General features: G+C 23.1%; 1 protein-coding gene across 1 annotated transcript; it reads left to right on the top strand.

Moving 5' to 3' along the window:
* The first annotated feature begins 513 nt into the window (after positions 1 to 513).
* On the top strand, positions 514 to 14,351 carry LOC122509265 (activin receptor type-2A). The gene is made up of 9 exons (XM_043623201.1): positions 514 to 924; positions 4,156 to 4,346; positions 4,812 to 4,974; positions 5,099 to 5,238; positions 7,400 to 7,779; positions 7,876 to 8,062; positions 10,392 to 10,529; positions 10,953 to 11,084; positions 12,407 to 14,351. Exons 1-9 carry the CDS (start codon positions 876 to 878, stop codon positions 12,587 to 12,589), a joined length of 1,563 nt encoding a protein of 520 aa, XP_043479136.1. The 5' UTR covers positions 514 to 875; the 3' UTR covers positions 12,590 to 14,351.
* The last annotated feature ends 567 nt before the right edge of the window (positions 14,352 to 14,918 follow it).

Genomic DNA, 14,918 nt, shown 5'->3' on the forward strand with positions numbered 1-14,918 from the left:
TTTACATAATTACGTAAATTTTTAAAATCCGTAAATTAAATAAATGATAATTAAATCAAATTTACTAGTTTTCTTATAAAAGTAGATTGAAAAAAAGAAAAAATTGATTTTGCAAAATAATTGAATTCTCCCGCCGAAATTGTTTCGGATTCTCACCGCTAGATTAATTTTTCTTTTGATTAAAGAAATGTCCCATTTATATTTCTGTAAATACAATTATGATTTTCTGAATTTCATTTAAGTACTGTTTTTACATTTATTTATATATAATTTAATATTGAAGACATAAAAATAAATATGAAAATTGATTTTCGCGCTACAATGGGAAAACAAAGTTCGTCCAATTAGACGAATGCTTCAGCCAATAGAAATGCTCTCTACAAAAATCAAGCTAATCGCGTCCAACTATTCCATTAGAACGAACCAATCACAAAGCTGACAACTTCATTGTCGTAGAACTTTGTTGCAAAAATATTTTCATGGTGAAAATTATTGTGTGCGAAAGGTTTATCTATATTATTGTTGTGATTCGTGCGTGTCTGGCGTGTATTTTTATAATGATCACACAAGAATGTTCAATTTCTTCTAATTTCGCTGAAAATACAACGGGAAAATGTGGAGATTGTGATTAAGAGTTGAAAAATTATTCTCATTGAATGATTTTTTCATCGATGTGTTTATTTTAGTTATGTGAAAAAAAAAATGATGAAGATGATGTGAATAAAATTTTTTTTCGGAGTTCAACGGGCATTAGTGTGTTATAAACGTACAGAGAGAGGAAAAGGAGGGAGGAGATGTGTCGGTGGATGAAACTACAATTTGCTTAATAGCTAATAGACTCAAAATTACTGGTATGATTCTATGATCCGTTCACGATGTCCGCGTATGTGACGATACTGCCATATCTCTTCCTAGGATTATTAGGTAATTGGATCCAGTGTCTGCTTCTTATCCGTTTTTCTGCACAACACTTTATTTATTCGCCACTATGTGACTTTGTTTCTAAATTTAAGCTTTTCTCATCTCCCTATATACTTTCAAAATACCTCTTTTTTCCCCCATCATACTTAGATATATTTTTACATTATTAATTTTTCGATAAAGAAACAATTAGCATTTTCAGCGTTTGCTATTAATAACGAATCTGTATTTTTTTTTTAAATTCCTCTCTCCTTGGGTGAAATTTATTCGAAAATAAAAAAACGGAGTTGTTGGTTTTTTTTCGGTAGACCTTCCAAAAAGAAGACTTCATTCTGATTTAGACGACAAATCTATTTATACCACTGTTAATTGATATAGATTTTTAAAATACGATTCTCGATATGTTTATTTATAGATTTGTAACTTGCACCACTCTTACTACTTTTTGTTTTACAAATTTCGAAGTTATGAAAATTTTAATAATTAAATTTATTTCATTTAATAAAATTCTTTAAAAAAAACCTTATATTTTGAACTTTATGGCATTTATGATGAAAAGAGAGAAAAAAAGATGTCGAAAATTTTCAAATAACAATTGTATTTTGTAATATGCTTAATATTAGAGATAAAGTGTCTATCTTTGGCATTATCTGTTTTTTTAAATACATTCAAGTGCATTATTCTGATTGGGAAATCAAATTGTTATTTAGAAATAACAATCGTTCTTATATATTCTCATGATTTTATTTTCACTGATTTCTGATTTAGATACTTATCGCATTTCTCTCGCATTGTTGACGCGAATTAAGGCCAATTTTATATTCCTCCTTTTTTGGAAATAGGGACCAAAATATTTATTTTAGATTCCAATACTTCATAACCTGTCAAAGTTAACAGTTATCTTCTTGTTAATCATATGAATACATTAACTTTTTCATCGAATTCTTTTACATCACTAAAAACATTTAAAGTATAAATAAATTTCTTAAAATGCGCAATTATTAAAATATATTAAAATACTTTTTTATTTCTTAATTTTTTTATAAATATAAAATCGTGTAATTTTCGTGTAATTTTATTTAAATTAGGTTAAAAATAATTTAATTCCTGCAAAGAATTTTAGTATTTATAAAAATAGTTGAATTGTTTCGAAGAAATTATTAAAATTTTAGAAAATAATTGAAATTTATGGAAATATTTTTAAATATTTGAATTCATCCGAGGAATTCAATTAAAATTGTTTTGAAAATAATTGAATTTCCTGCAAAGAATTTTACTATTTATAAAATTAATTGAATTCTTGCGAAGAGTTTTACTATTTATAAAAATAATTGAACTTTTTCGAATTTTGAATTTTTTCCCTAAAAAATCGGAATTTAAAATCAAACATAAATTTAAAATGAAAATCGGAAATTTGACAGTTAATTTGTAAATAAAAAAATAAGTGGAGTAAGAAAATTTATCCCGAATTTCAAAAACTCAATAAAGAGGTACAGTTGCAATTTTTAAAAATAATATTAATTATTCTATGGATTATTTATTTTTGTATTTAAATAATTAAATTCTGAAAATAATAGATTTAAACAAAAATTTTACTTAAAACTTTAGAAAATAATTAGAAACGTTAATTCTTTAGAAATAATTAAATTTCAATCTTTGAAATTATAATTGCTGTAAAAGTATCATAATATTAAAATTTAAAAAATTATTAATTTGTTAGCTTCCTTAAACATAAAAAGTTTTCTGTAATACATATTATTCAAAAATCCAAAAAAAAATAATTGAATTTTGGAAGACTTGTAGTTCAAATTTTCATAAAAAACTTTTCCAATAGTTTTACATTGAAAGTATTTGGAAATTTTAAGCAAATAAAGAATAATAAGTAATTGAATATTTATTTCACAAAAATGATAAAATTTGAAAGATTTAATTTGGAAAAATTCTGAAAAAATTAATTTTTTTAAAATAGTAATTAAAATTTTTCAAAGATATACTTGAATTTTAGAAAATAATTGAATATTTAAAGCGTTATAACAGAAATTTTAGGAATTAATTAAATTTAAAAAACTTTTTGAAATAAATTCTTTGAAAATTTTCTTTAAAAATTCTTAAAGTTTTACATGTTTTTTGCTTCTAAAAGTTATATTATTATTTATTATTCTATAATTATAATTATTGAACTCCTTAAACTTTTATAATTTAAAATTTCTGAATGTTTAAATACAGGCAAACCTCGCTACGGAGGAAAGCAATTAGACGATTCCGCCGTAGAGAGGTTCGTTAAAATGCTATTAGTGAGTGAACGTTCAGGGATGTATCAACCATTTTAAATCATAATATGATCTTTAATTATGAAATAGAAGTTATGATAATTTATTAATAACCTTATTTAAAAATATGTATTAAAAATCTCATTGAATTCTTGCAAAGAATTTTGTCAAAAAATTTGAGAATAATTGAATTCCTTCGCAGAATTTTATTATTTATGAAAATAATCGAATTCTCGCGAAAAATTTAATTAAAATTTATAAAAATCCTAATTAAATTCTTTCGAAGAATATCTTTAAACTTTAAAATAATGGAGTTTCTTTAATAGTTATAATTGAAAATTTTGAAAGTAATTGAATTATACAAAGAATTTTTTCAACTTTTTAAAATAATCGTGTCTGTTAATAAGTAGTTTTCATGTAAATAATAACATTCTTTGGAAGGATTCAATTACTTTTATAAATAGTAAAATTCTTTGCAGAAATTCAATTAGTATTAATGCATTTTAATAAAATTGAATTAATCGAATTTTCAATTATAATTATGAACAGACAAGATTATTTTAAAAAATTGAAAAAATTCTTTGTTTAATTTAATTAATTTTCAAATTTTTAATTAAAATTATTAAAAAAAACTTTATTTTCAAAAAAATTAAAGAAACTCGTCAAAAGAATTTAATTATTCATAAAAACTTTAATAACAAATTTTTGAAGCCATTTGTAGATTTATTTATGTTCGAAATCAAATAAATTTAAATTTGATGAAAAGAAAAAGCCGGGAAAAGTTAGGATAAAGCCGGGAATTTTGTTGAACGAAAATAGTAGACCCAAGTTTGATAAATTAAAAAAATTAATCCTAAAGTGCTTTTAATTGATAAATTTACTAAAAGCAATAAGAAAGGTTTTTTTTCGCCTTTTTTAAAAAAGTGTTTGTTATAAACTATTATTTTTCTGTTCACCACTGTAGGTATGACTATAGGACATGACATCAAGGGTACTTCATATTGTGAATTTTATAATGGCACAGCTTGCCCTGAATCACAGCCAGGATGCATCGAGAGAGAAGAGTGCAGCCCAAGCGAACCAGATAAACGAAATCATTGTTACGTTGTCTGGAAATATGATAGAGAGACAAAAAAGTCGACTGCTGTTCTAAAGGTTTGCTCGCTATTAATTTCACACATTATACACATGATTTGTTTCAATTAAAATCATTAAACGACAATTCTATAAATAAATACATACCACAAATATTATTATGAAAATAATTGACAAAATTAGGTAAATTTACTTTTTATCGGTCAATTAATTTTATTATTGAATATTTTTACCGTTCACCAATATTTATTCAATTACCTCTCTTTTCAGTTGAATTTATTTCATTTATCTCTATAAATTAATCAAATTTATTACCTTCTATGTCGATTAAAATTTTTGTCACCTACATATTTTACCAGAACTTTTTAAAATATTAGTCAATATTACATTTTTTTTATTAAGTTGATTCATAAAATTGATTATGAATTTAAGAAGAAAATATTTATTTAACATTGAAAATAGAATTTTGAATTCTGAGTAGAAATAATGAGAAAGAAGTGATTAAAAATTTGTGTCTTTTTTTAGGGATGTTTTTTAGATAATAAGGACTGTTATGACAAACCACAATGCGTGGAGAAAAGTTCAGACGTAAAGAAGAAAATGCTTTTCTGTTGCTGCGATGGTAACATGTGCAACCAAAATTTCACTTGGGATCCACAGCCTACAGAGCCTCCTCCCCCAGTTCAAGGTAGTGAAAATTCATTTTCTTTTATCATTATTTTAAAAATATATTTGTTATGACTAATAATATTTATTATTGAATTAGTTAATTGTTGAGAAAAATTTATATATTACTTTTTCCTTGTGTTTAGAATATGAACCAGTGTCGACGTTCGATGAGCAAGTAATAATATTAATGATAGCTGTGTCAATTCCTTCGCTCTTCGTGGTAGCTGGACTGCCCATAATGTACTGGTACTATCGACGAAGAAAACTCGGATATTTCAATGAAGTAAATATGTTTTAAAAATTACTCAATAGAGAATATAAATTTAATATATTATTTATTTAATGTAATCAGGGTTGCCACAGGTCAGGGAAATCAGGGAATTCAGGGATTTTTATTAAAGTACTGAAAAAAATTAATTTTGCAGGATTCATAATTAGTTTTATTTTATTTTTCAATATTATATTTAATTAATTATTAAAAATCATGGATTTATAGAAGAATTTTAGTTAAAAACACTAAAAAAATTGTATTTTAGAGAAGTTACAAATGTTTGCAAAAATTCAGTTTTGTTCAAAAATTTAAAAAAATTCTAGTCAAAATTTCAATTTCTCCAATAAAATTTTATAAATAATAAACATTTCACGAAAATTCAACTATTTACAAATTTTTTATAAATTTTTTTGCAATAATTACATTATTTCCATAAATAATAAAATTTTTTACGAAGATTCAATTATTTTCATGAATAATAAAACTCATAGAATTATAATTATTTTTAATACAATTTTAACCGAATTCCTCGAAAAATGTAATTCTTCTTGAAAATTTTATTAAAATTCGATAATTTAAAAATTTGTTGATAAAATTCTTTATGAGAATTCAATTTTGAAAAAAAATTCATTTATTCAATAATTTTTTCATTTTTGCATTTTAATAATTGAAATCTCATAGAATTTTCTAATAAAAACTGTTTTAAAAATAAATTTCAGATAAAATTTTAGATAAAAAATTTTAAATAATTGATAATTGTTTATTTATTTTTTTCAAAGAATTTTAATAAAATTTTTTTAATTAATTACATTTTTCGAAGAATTTACTTAAAATTTTATTGAAAATAATTGAAATCCTGTGAAGAAATATAGTATTTAGGAAAACAATTGAATTCTTGCAAAGAATTTCATAACATTTCTTTTAAATAATTGAAATCCTGTGAAGAATTTAATTATTTATGAAAATAATTAAATTTTTGTTACGAATTTTATTATTTAGGAAAACAATTGAATTCTCTTGAGAAATTTTATTAAAATAGTAGATTTTAAAAATATTTGAATTTCAGCGAAGAATTTCATTATTTGTGAAATGTAATTGAATTCTTGCAAAAAAAGGTTTGAAAATAATTACATTTTTCGAGGAATTAATTTAAAATTGTATTAAAAATAATTTAAATCCTAGGAAAAATTGTATTATTTATGATAATAATTGAATTCTTACAACGAATTTTATTTCATTTTTCTAAATAATTGAATTGATGTGATAAATTGTATTATTTTTAAAAAATAATTGAATTCTTGCGAAGGATTTTATTAAAATTTTTGTAAATAATTTAATTTTTTTTTTGAAAAATTTAAATTATTATAAAAGTTATTGAATTTCAAAAGGTTTAAATTTGAGAATCAAAATATTCTTTCAGGTCAGGGAGAAAGTCAAAATTTTGTCTGGAAATCAGGGAAAAGTCAGGGAAAGTAGAATTGGTTAGAAAAAATGAGGGAAAAATTAGGAATTTTTATTAAAAGTAATGGAAAAAAATTACATTTTTAGAATTCATGAGAAAATTCTGAATTTTCGTGTTTTTTTGTTTGCCTCATAAACTATGAAATTACCACGAATTCTAATATAAAACCTTCAAGTTTTCTATATCTACCAACAATTTATTTTTAAATAACTTAATTTTTGAAGAACTATCATAAAATTATTCCTTATAAATTATTTAATGAATAATTTTACTTAAATACTTCAAAATTAATTGAATTCTCAAAGAGTTGCGTTTACATTTTTCATAAATAGATCAACTTCAAAAGGTTCTAATTTGAAATTTTAGAAAATTTCAATTTTAAATTAATTTAATTGCAAATTTTAAAAAACTTAGATTTTTGAAAAATTTTAATAATTCAAATTCTTCTAAAATTAGTTACATTTTTTATATTATATTTCATTAATTATTAAAAATAATGGATTTATACAACAATTTTAGTTTAAATCACTAAAAAAAATTTTTTTTAAATATAAATGATTGCAGAAATTCAATTATTTTCAAAAGTAATAAAATTCTTTGCAGATATTCAATTAACGGACTTAGAAGACAGAAAACCTCCTTACATTATTATTTATTGTATTAAAAATCCTTTGAGATCACGTATAACAAATCGAATTGTTCAATTTTCAGGTCCCAACACTAGAGCCATTGCCTTTGCCACAGCAATCGCCAAGTATGGGTTTGCGACCGATTCAACTTCTTGAAATTAAGGCGCGAGGTCGATTCGGAGCCGTTTGGAAGGCTCAGCTCAAAACTGACGTTGTTGCTGTGAAAGTATTTCCAGTGCAAGACAAACAGTCCTGGCAAACTGAACAAGAAATTTTCAAACTCGCTCACATGGATCACGAGGATATTCTTCATTTTATTGGTGTTGAAAAACGAGGCGATAATTTGCAAACAGAGTTCTGGCTCATCACTTCTTATCACGATAAGGGCTCTCTCTGCGATTATCTAAAGGCGAATGTCGTCACATGGCATGAAATGTGTAGAATCGCTGAATCTATGGCTCGGTAAATTATTATCTTTATTTATTATCAAAACGGGCATAACTACATTTTCTTTTTCAAATTTAATAAAAATTGTTTATTTTAAAAAAAAAAATACAGTGGCTTGATGCATCTTCACGAGGAGATTCCGGCTAATAAAGCGGACGGATATAAGCCCGCAGTTGCTCACAGAGATTTTAAATCTAAAAACGTTCTTCTCAAGGCTGATATGAGCGCATGCATAGCGGATTTCGGATTAGCGTTAATATTTCATCCTGGTAAACCGTGTGGAGATACACATGGACAGGTAAAAAATTATTATTATTAGTATTATTATTACAGGGCTCGAACTAGGTCCGTAAAAGTCACTTTTTTTAAAAAATGGTCCTTAAAGTCCGTAATTTGATTGAAAAAGGACTAAAAGTTCGTACGTAAATTGTTCGATATAATTTGAAAAATTTTAGAGAAATTACAAATGATTGCATAAATTCAATTATTTTCAAAAGTAATAAAATTCTCAAAAATTCAATCGAGTTCAAAAATTTTAAAAAATTCTATTCAAAATTTCAATTATCTTTAGAAATAATAAAATTCTTCTCTGAAATTTAAATTTTCCAAAATTTTAATCAAATTCTTGGCAAAATTTCAATTATTTTCAAAAATTTTCTCAAATTCTTAATTCTTCTCAAATTTTTAATATCTACTATTTTAATAAAATTTTTCAAAAGAATTCCATTATTAAAAAAAATTTGTATAAAATTCTACTCAAACGTTCATTTTCATAAATAATAAAAATTTTTACAGGAATTCCTCGAAAAATGTAATTATTCTTAAAAATTTTATTAAAATTCGTCTAAAGAATTTAATTATTTAAAAATTTGTTGATAAAATTTTTTATGAGAATTTAATTTTAAGAAACATTAAAATAATAAATTATTTATTTTTGAATTGAATTTTCGTAGGATTTTCTAATAAAAACTGTTTTAAAAATGAATTTCAGTTAAAATTTTAGATTATAATTGAATATTAAAATCAATATAGCGTGAATTTTTAGAAATAATTGTATTTTGAAAAGGTTTCAAATTAAAATCTTTGAAAATCTGAATTTTTCATATTTTTAACTAACAATTGGCAATGAAAATTACCACCGCGGGCTCGGTGTCGCTAGTGTTTTACACCAAAAATGGACGAAATGGGTGTACAAATTTAAAAAAATATAAACTTAAATTGTGACTTTTCGGTTTTAATTTTAAGTAGTTTTTCAATAAAAAGATAAATAATGAACAACAATCTTAACAAATATTTCTTAAACATTAGAATACTTTAAATATTAACATTTTTTTCAACCTTGTACACCCACAGCAGCCATTTTTTTTAGTTCACTTTATGGTCACTATGTGTCGCATTGCAATTTTAAATCCCCAATTCTGTGGAATTAATTTTTTTGGAAAAGTTTAATTGCAGATTTTTTTTGAAATTTTAATTTTCTAGTAGGTACAGATATATTTAATTGAAGAATTTTTGTATAATTAAAATTTTGTAAAATTGAATTGTGAACAGATGAATTTGAAAATTCTCAAAGAACTTTTTTAAAAAATATTAAAAATAATGGATTTATAAAAGAATTTTAGTTAAAAACAGTAGAAAAAAATTTAATTTTGGAGAAGTTAGAAATTATTGCAGAAATTCAATTATTTTCAAGAGTAATAAAATTCTTCTTAAGGATTCAATTATTTTTACTAATAATAAAACTCATCGCAGAATTTACATAATTTTTCATACAATTTTAGTTGAATTCCTTGAAAAAAGTAATTATTTTCATACAAGTTTGAATAAAATTCGACAAAAGAATTGAATTATTTAAAAATTTGTTGATAAAATTCTTTATGAGAATTCAATTTTCAGAAACATTCAATTATTCAATAAATTATTTACTTTTGTATTTAAATAATGGAATTCTCGTGGAATTTTCTAATAAAAATTAATATAAAAATTAATTTCAGTTAAAATTTTATATAATAATTGAATATTAAAAGCAATATAGCGTGAATTTTTTGAAATTTCTATTTTTTAATATGCATTTAATTGAACAGTTTAGGAATAATTCAAAGTTCGAGAAATTGAATATTGTAAAGAAATGGATTTGAAAATATTGCCAAAGAAATTTTTCGAAAATTATTAAAAATAATTGATCTAAAGTAGCATTTTAGTTAAAATTTTTTGTAAATAATAATTGAATGAAATGATAAAAATAATTTGGAAGAAGTACAATATTCTTATAATATAAAATAATGATTTTATTACTTGGTCATCTTTAATTATTATAAAACATGAAGAAATCGATCATCGATTCGTGTCTTTGTGTCGGAGTTATCGATATCTTCATGTTTTATAGTTATGAAAAAATTTAATTTCTAGTATGAAGTAAAATTTTCCCTTATTTGACTCGGACTGGTTATATTTTTGTCAGTAATTGATCTGTAATTTTTCCTTTTTAGTCCGTAAAGTCCGTATTTTTAAATACTTTCACTGGTTCGAGCCCTGTTATTATTATCATTATGGTAAAACAAAAATTAGTGTTTTCTCTTTATTTCATTGTTCTTTTCTATTACAATATTGTCATTTTCCAATTTTAGGTTGGCACTCGAAGATACATGGCTCCTGAAGTTTTGGAAGGAGCAATTAATTTTACTAGAGATTCATTTCTCCGGATAGATATGTATGCGTGTGGCTTGGTTCTTTGGGAATTAGCCTCTCGTTGTACAGTACAAGATGTATGTTAATTAATTTTTTCTCAAATTCTCTAAATACTCGATTAATTACTTAATTGAGGGTTTCGATTAAAAAACCAGTTATCTTTAACACTTTTAATTGTTTTAATACTCAAAATTCTCAATTTCTAAATAAAAATAGCATTTTTAATTTCAATTTTTTATAAGTATTTTACTTCTATACAAAGTTTATGAAAATATTCGTCCAAAAATTGTAATTGAAAACTTTTTAATTTATTAATTTTACAGGACAATAATTTTTAGCTAAAAAAATATCTTTGATTGGCACCTTCAATTAGATTATTATTTTATGCCAATGGAATGATAATCTAATTAATTACTAATTTTTAGTTTCTAGATTTATTTAGAAACTAAATAAAATTCTCACTAGACGATAAATTGGACCTAATTTAAAACTTTATTTAGGGACCAATTGGAGAATACAGGTTACCATTTGAAGAGGAAGTCGGACTTCATCCCACTCTTGAAGATATGCAGGAAAGCGTTGTGCATAAAAAGGAAAGGCCTTTTATTTTAGAAACGTGGCGAAAACATCAGGTAAGAAGTAATTGCAATAAACGATATTATTTCGATAGATTAAATTGAAAATTCTTGAAATAAATTAAGAGATAAAAGAGTAAGATTATTATTTTATTATTAATACAAGTAAATGTTATGCGCGCCAGCGTGTGAAACGTGTTATTTCACTTATTATTATTGTGGAAATTAAAACAATTTGTTATTTTCAAATATTAATTTCAATTTTGGAATAATTTCGGATTCAAAATTTTAAAAAATCAATTATTAAATAATTTACTAAAATTAATCATTTCATTAATTATTTAATTTTAGATTGAAAAATAAGTATTGAATAAAATTTCTCAAAATAATTCAATTCAATTGAAATATTTTCAATACAATTTTAATTAAATTCATAGCAAAATTTCTATTATTTCCATAATTTATCAAAATTTTCACAGAAATTTAATTATTATCAATACAATTTCAATAAAATGTCTCAAAAAAATTCAATTATTTTTAAAAATTTGTTAAAATTTTTCGCAGAAATTCAATTAAGTATTTTAAAAAATGTTGATTAAATCCTTTATGAGAATTGAAATATTTCCAATACAATTTTAATTAAATTCCTCGAAAAATTCAATTATTTCCTAAAATTTTATTTAAATTTTAGCAAAATTTCAAATATTTTTATAATTTATAAAATTTTCCACAGGAATTTAATTATTTTAAAGAATTTTAATAAATAATAAAAATTTTTTTAAAAATGTTTATAAAATTGTTTGAAAAAATTTTAGTATCTATTCTTTAAAAGAATTTTATTATTTTCAATATTTTAGTCAAATTCTTTGAATCAATTAAATTATTTAAAAAAAACTGTAATAAAATTCTAAGAGGAATTTAATAATTGTTTTGAAATTTTAATAAAATTCAATAATTAAATGTTTAATTTCAGTTATCAAAAATTACGATTATTTTAAAAACTTGAAAGAAATTCTTCATGAAATTCAAGTACTTTAAAATATTCCAATTAAAATTATTAAAGAAATTCCATTATTGTCAAAAAAATTCAATTATTTTTAAAGCATTTTTAATAAATGATTTTATCACTGAACCTCTTTATGTTTTATACTTATGAAAAATTTTAATTTATAGATATAAGTAAAATATTCTTTTATTGGACTCGCTGTGTTATATTTTTGTCAGTAATTGGTCCGTAATTTTTCATTTTTGGTCCGTAAAGTCCATATTTTTAATTACTTTCATTGGTTCGAGTTCTGAAGTTGTTATTATTATAAAAGAAATAATTTTTCCAATAGGTACGAAAATTGCAAACTGATAATAAAAATATTTTTTTAAAGGGTCTATTATCAATTTGTGACACAATGGAGGAATGCTGGGATCACGATGCCGAGGCGCGTCTTTCTGCCTCATGTGTGATGGAAAGAGTGGCAACGCTAAGCAGGTTACTTGTCTTAAACTCATCAACGTTAATCAGAGTTGATAACAACGATTCTATCACCACAAAGGAATCCAGTATGTAGTTAATCCCTGTATATTGTAGTTTAGTTGAATTGCACAACCACGCGTTTTGTGTATTATAATTTTCATAAAAAAAAGAAAACAAAAATTGATGGGGAAAGTTGATATTTGTCGATTAACAAATTTTACATCTTTCATGTGATAATTGGTTTTGCTAAAAAAAAATTGAATTTTTTTAAAGAGGAAAAAGTCTTGAAATCTAATCTTAATGATTAATTTTCACCTTATTTTGATCACACATTATCGATTGATTTTTTTTTCTTTTTTTTTTGACTTGTAAACGAATTTTTTTTTAATACTCGCGAACAGATTATAAGTTTTATTCTAAGTTGTCTTTAAGTTTGAATATTTTAAGAATTTAACAGTTTTTAGTCTCTTAGCTCTTGCCAATTGTAAATTCATAAACTTTCTAAGGTTTTCTTTAATTACTTCAATTTTGTAACATTTATCTGAATACTAAAATAAGTTTTTATAAGAAATTTAAACGATTTTGTACATATTTATATTTCAAATCTAAAATTTCCCAAAGCAATCGATTTTCAAGTTTTTTTTTTAATTTTCAACTGATTTATAATTGAATAACATGATCTTAAGTGATTGAAATTAATAATTTAACTATAATCAGACGAAAATGTGTAAAGAAAAATAAGTGACATTCCCCATTGATTGTTAAACACGTATCCTTTGGAGAAGGAATTTTTTTTCTAGAAAAAAAAGATAAAAAAAATTCTGTCCAAAGAAAAAAAAGACTATGCAGTTATGTTTTAGGATAAGGAGAAAATTTTCTCCTTCATTTTTTTTGTTTATCGTTTTTTTTGGAAAATTTGCTGTGTAATGAAATCGAAGAACCCTGTTACAATGTACCTGGTAGATGCAATCGCGTTTAGTCGATTGTAATGCCACGAGGAATTTACCAGATGAATAATTCCAAGCAAGAGGAGAAAAAGGAGGGAAAAAAAACTATACAATATTTCTTTTTTTCTTTTACGATAATTCTCTTGCTTGCTAAATAATTCTCTTGAGATTCCGCGGCAAATCATCTAGATTTCGCAGAATTTTTCGTAAACACTGCACAACCAGAGACAAATGAAAGATAAAAATCTATTTACCTAAATTAATAATATTAATAATACGTACATACGTTTCAAGTTAATCATTACGAGGCCCTAGATTCGTAATTAATAAAATTTTCATTTTATGGAAATAAAATAAAGCAAAAAAAAAAAAAAAAGAAAAAAAAAACTCGATTTAACAGAGCACCTGTGTCTCTCCAAGCCATGAATATTGTAACGCGACTGCCTAACAAATTTTTACATGTGAATAGTTTACGTAATCTCTAGGACTGTTAAAGCGGCGCAATTTTTACTTTTTTTATTTTTATAAATAAAAAAAATATGGCATCAACATCTCTTTTTGTACGACGAGAAAAATAACTTTTTTCACATTCATTCAATTTTAAAACATTTTTTTTTCTTTTTGCTATACTTACCTATGTCAAAAAGTTTATAAGAAAACCAAAGACAATTTTTTATTTTACAATTTTAAACAAAATTGAGATTGAAATTTTTTCAATTTAAGTTTATTTAAAGACGTTAAAATTTTATTTTATTAAATTAAATTTTTTTTTCGAAAAATACGATGCCTTGTTTAATCGAAAGACAAAAACAGTTATTGCGAATGTTAATGACACCCAGTTTCAGCGATTTTCTATAAGTTGTCTTCCCGATGTTTTTTTTTCAATAAAAAAAAAAGAAAGAAAAATAATTTTAAACGTTTTGTAATATTTCATGAGAAAATTTAATATTAAGTATAAAACTTAATAGTTATTGTTAATTTAATTAGAAACCTATATTTTAAAAAAAAATTCTATTTTAAATGTTTGGAAATCTTGATCGAACAAATTAAAAACTATTTGAATTTGTTTCTTTTTGCTCGAATTGATTAAGAAAAAAATTTTAAAAAATTATTAGAATTTGTCTAATTTTGGTCGAACTGTTAAGAGAAAAATTAAGAACTATTCGAATTTTTCTATTTTTGGTCGAACCGTTTGAGAGAAAAAATTGAAAACTAATATTCGAATTTGCTTATTTTTGCTAAAAAAAATCTCAAAAATTAAAAAATTAATTTTTTTTGAATTACATATGTAAAAATTTTTGTAATTAATTGAATTTTCAAAGAATTTGAGGTAAAAATTTGGAAAATAATTGAATTTAAAAAAGTGTTATTTAAAAATTCTGAAAATAATTGAATTTTCAAGAATTTTTGGACGAAAAAAATTGGAAAATAATTGAACTATTAAAATAATGACGATTAAATTATGGAAAATAATTA

Source organism: Leptopilina heterotoma, unplaced genomic scaffold (genome assembly GCF_015476425.1).
Source record: "Leptopilina heterotoma isolate Lh14 unplaced genomic scaffold, ASM1547642v1 Lhet_6, whole genome shotgun sequence".
Lineage (NCBI taxonomy): Eukaryota > Metazoa > Arthropoda > Insecta > Hymenoptera > Figitidae > Leptopilina > Leptopilina heterotoma.

Excerpts from the sequence above, each read along its gene's own strand:
- LOC122509265 (XM_043623201.1), top strand. The coding sequence starts at position 876 with ATGTCCGCGTATGTGACGATACTGCCATATCTCTTCCTAGGATTATTA. Across the intron at positions 925-4,155 it reads TCTCTTCCTAGGATTATTAG|GTATGACTATAGGACATGAC; the intron begins GTAATTGGATCC and ends TCACCACTGTAG. Across the intron at positions 8,063-10,391 it reads GTGGAGATACACATGGACAG|GTTGGCACTCGAAGATACAT; the intron begins GTAAAAAATTAT and ends TTCCAATTTTAG.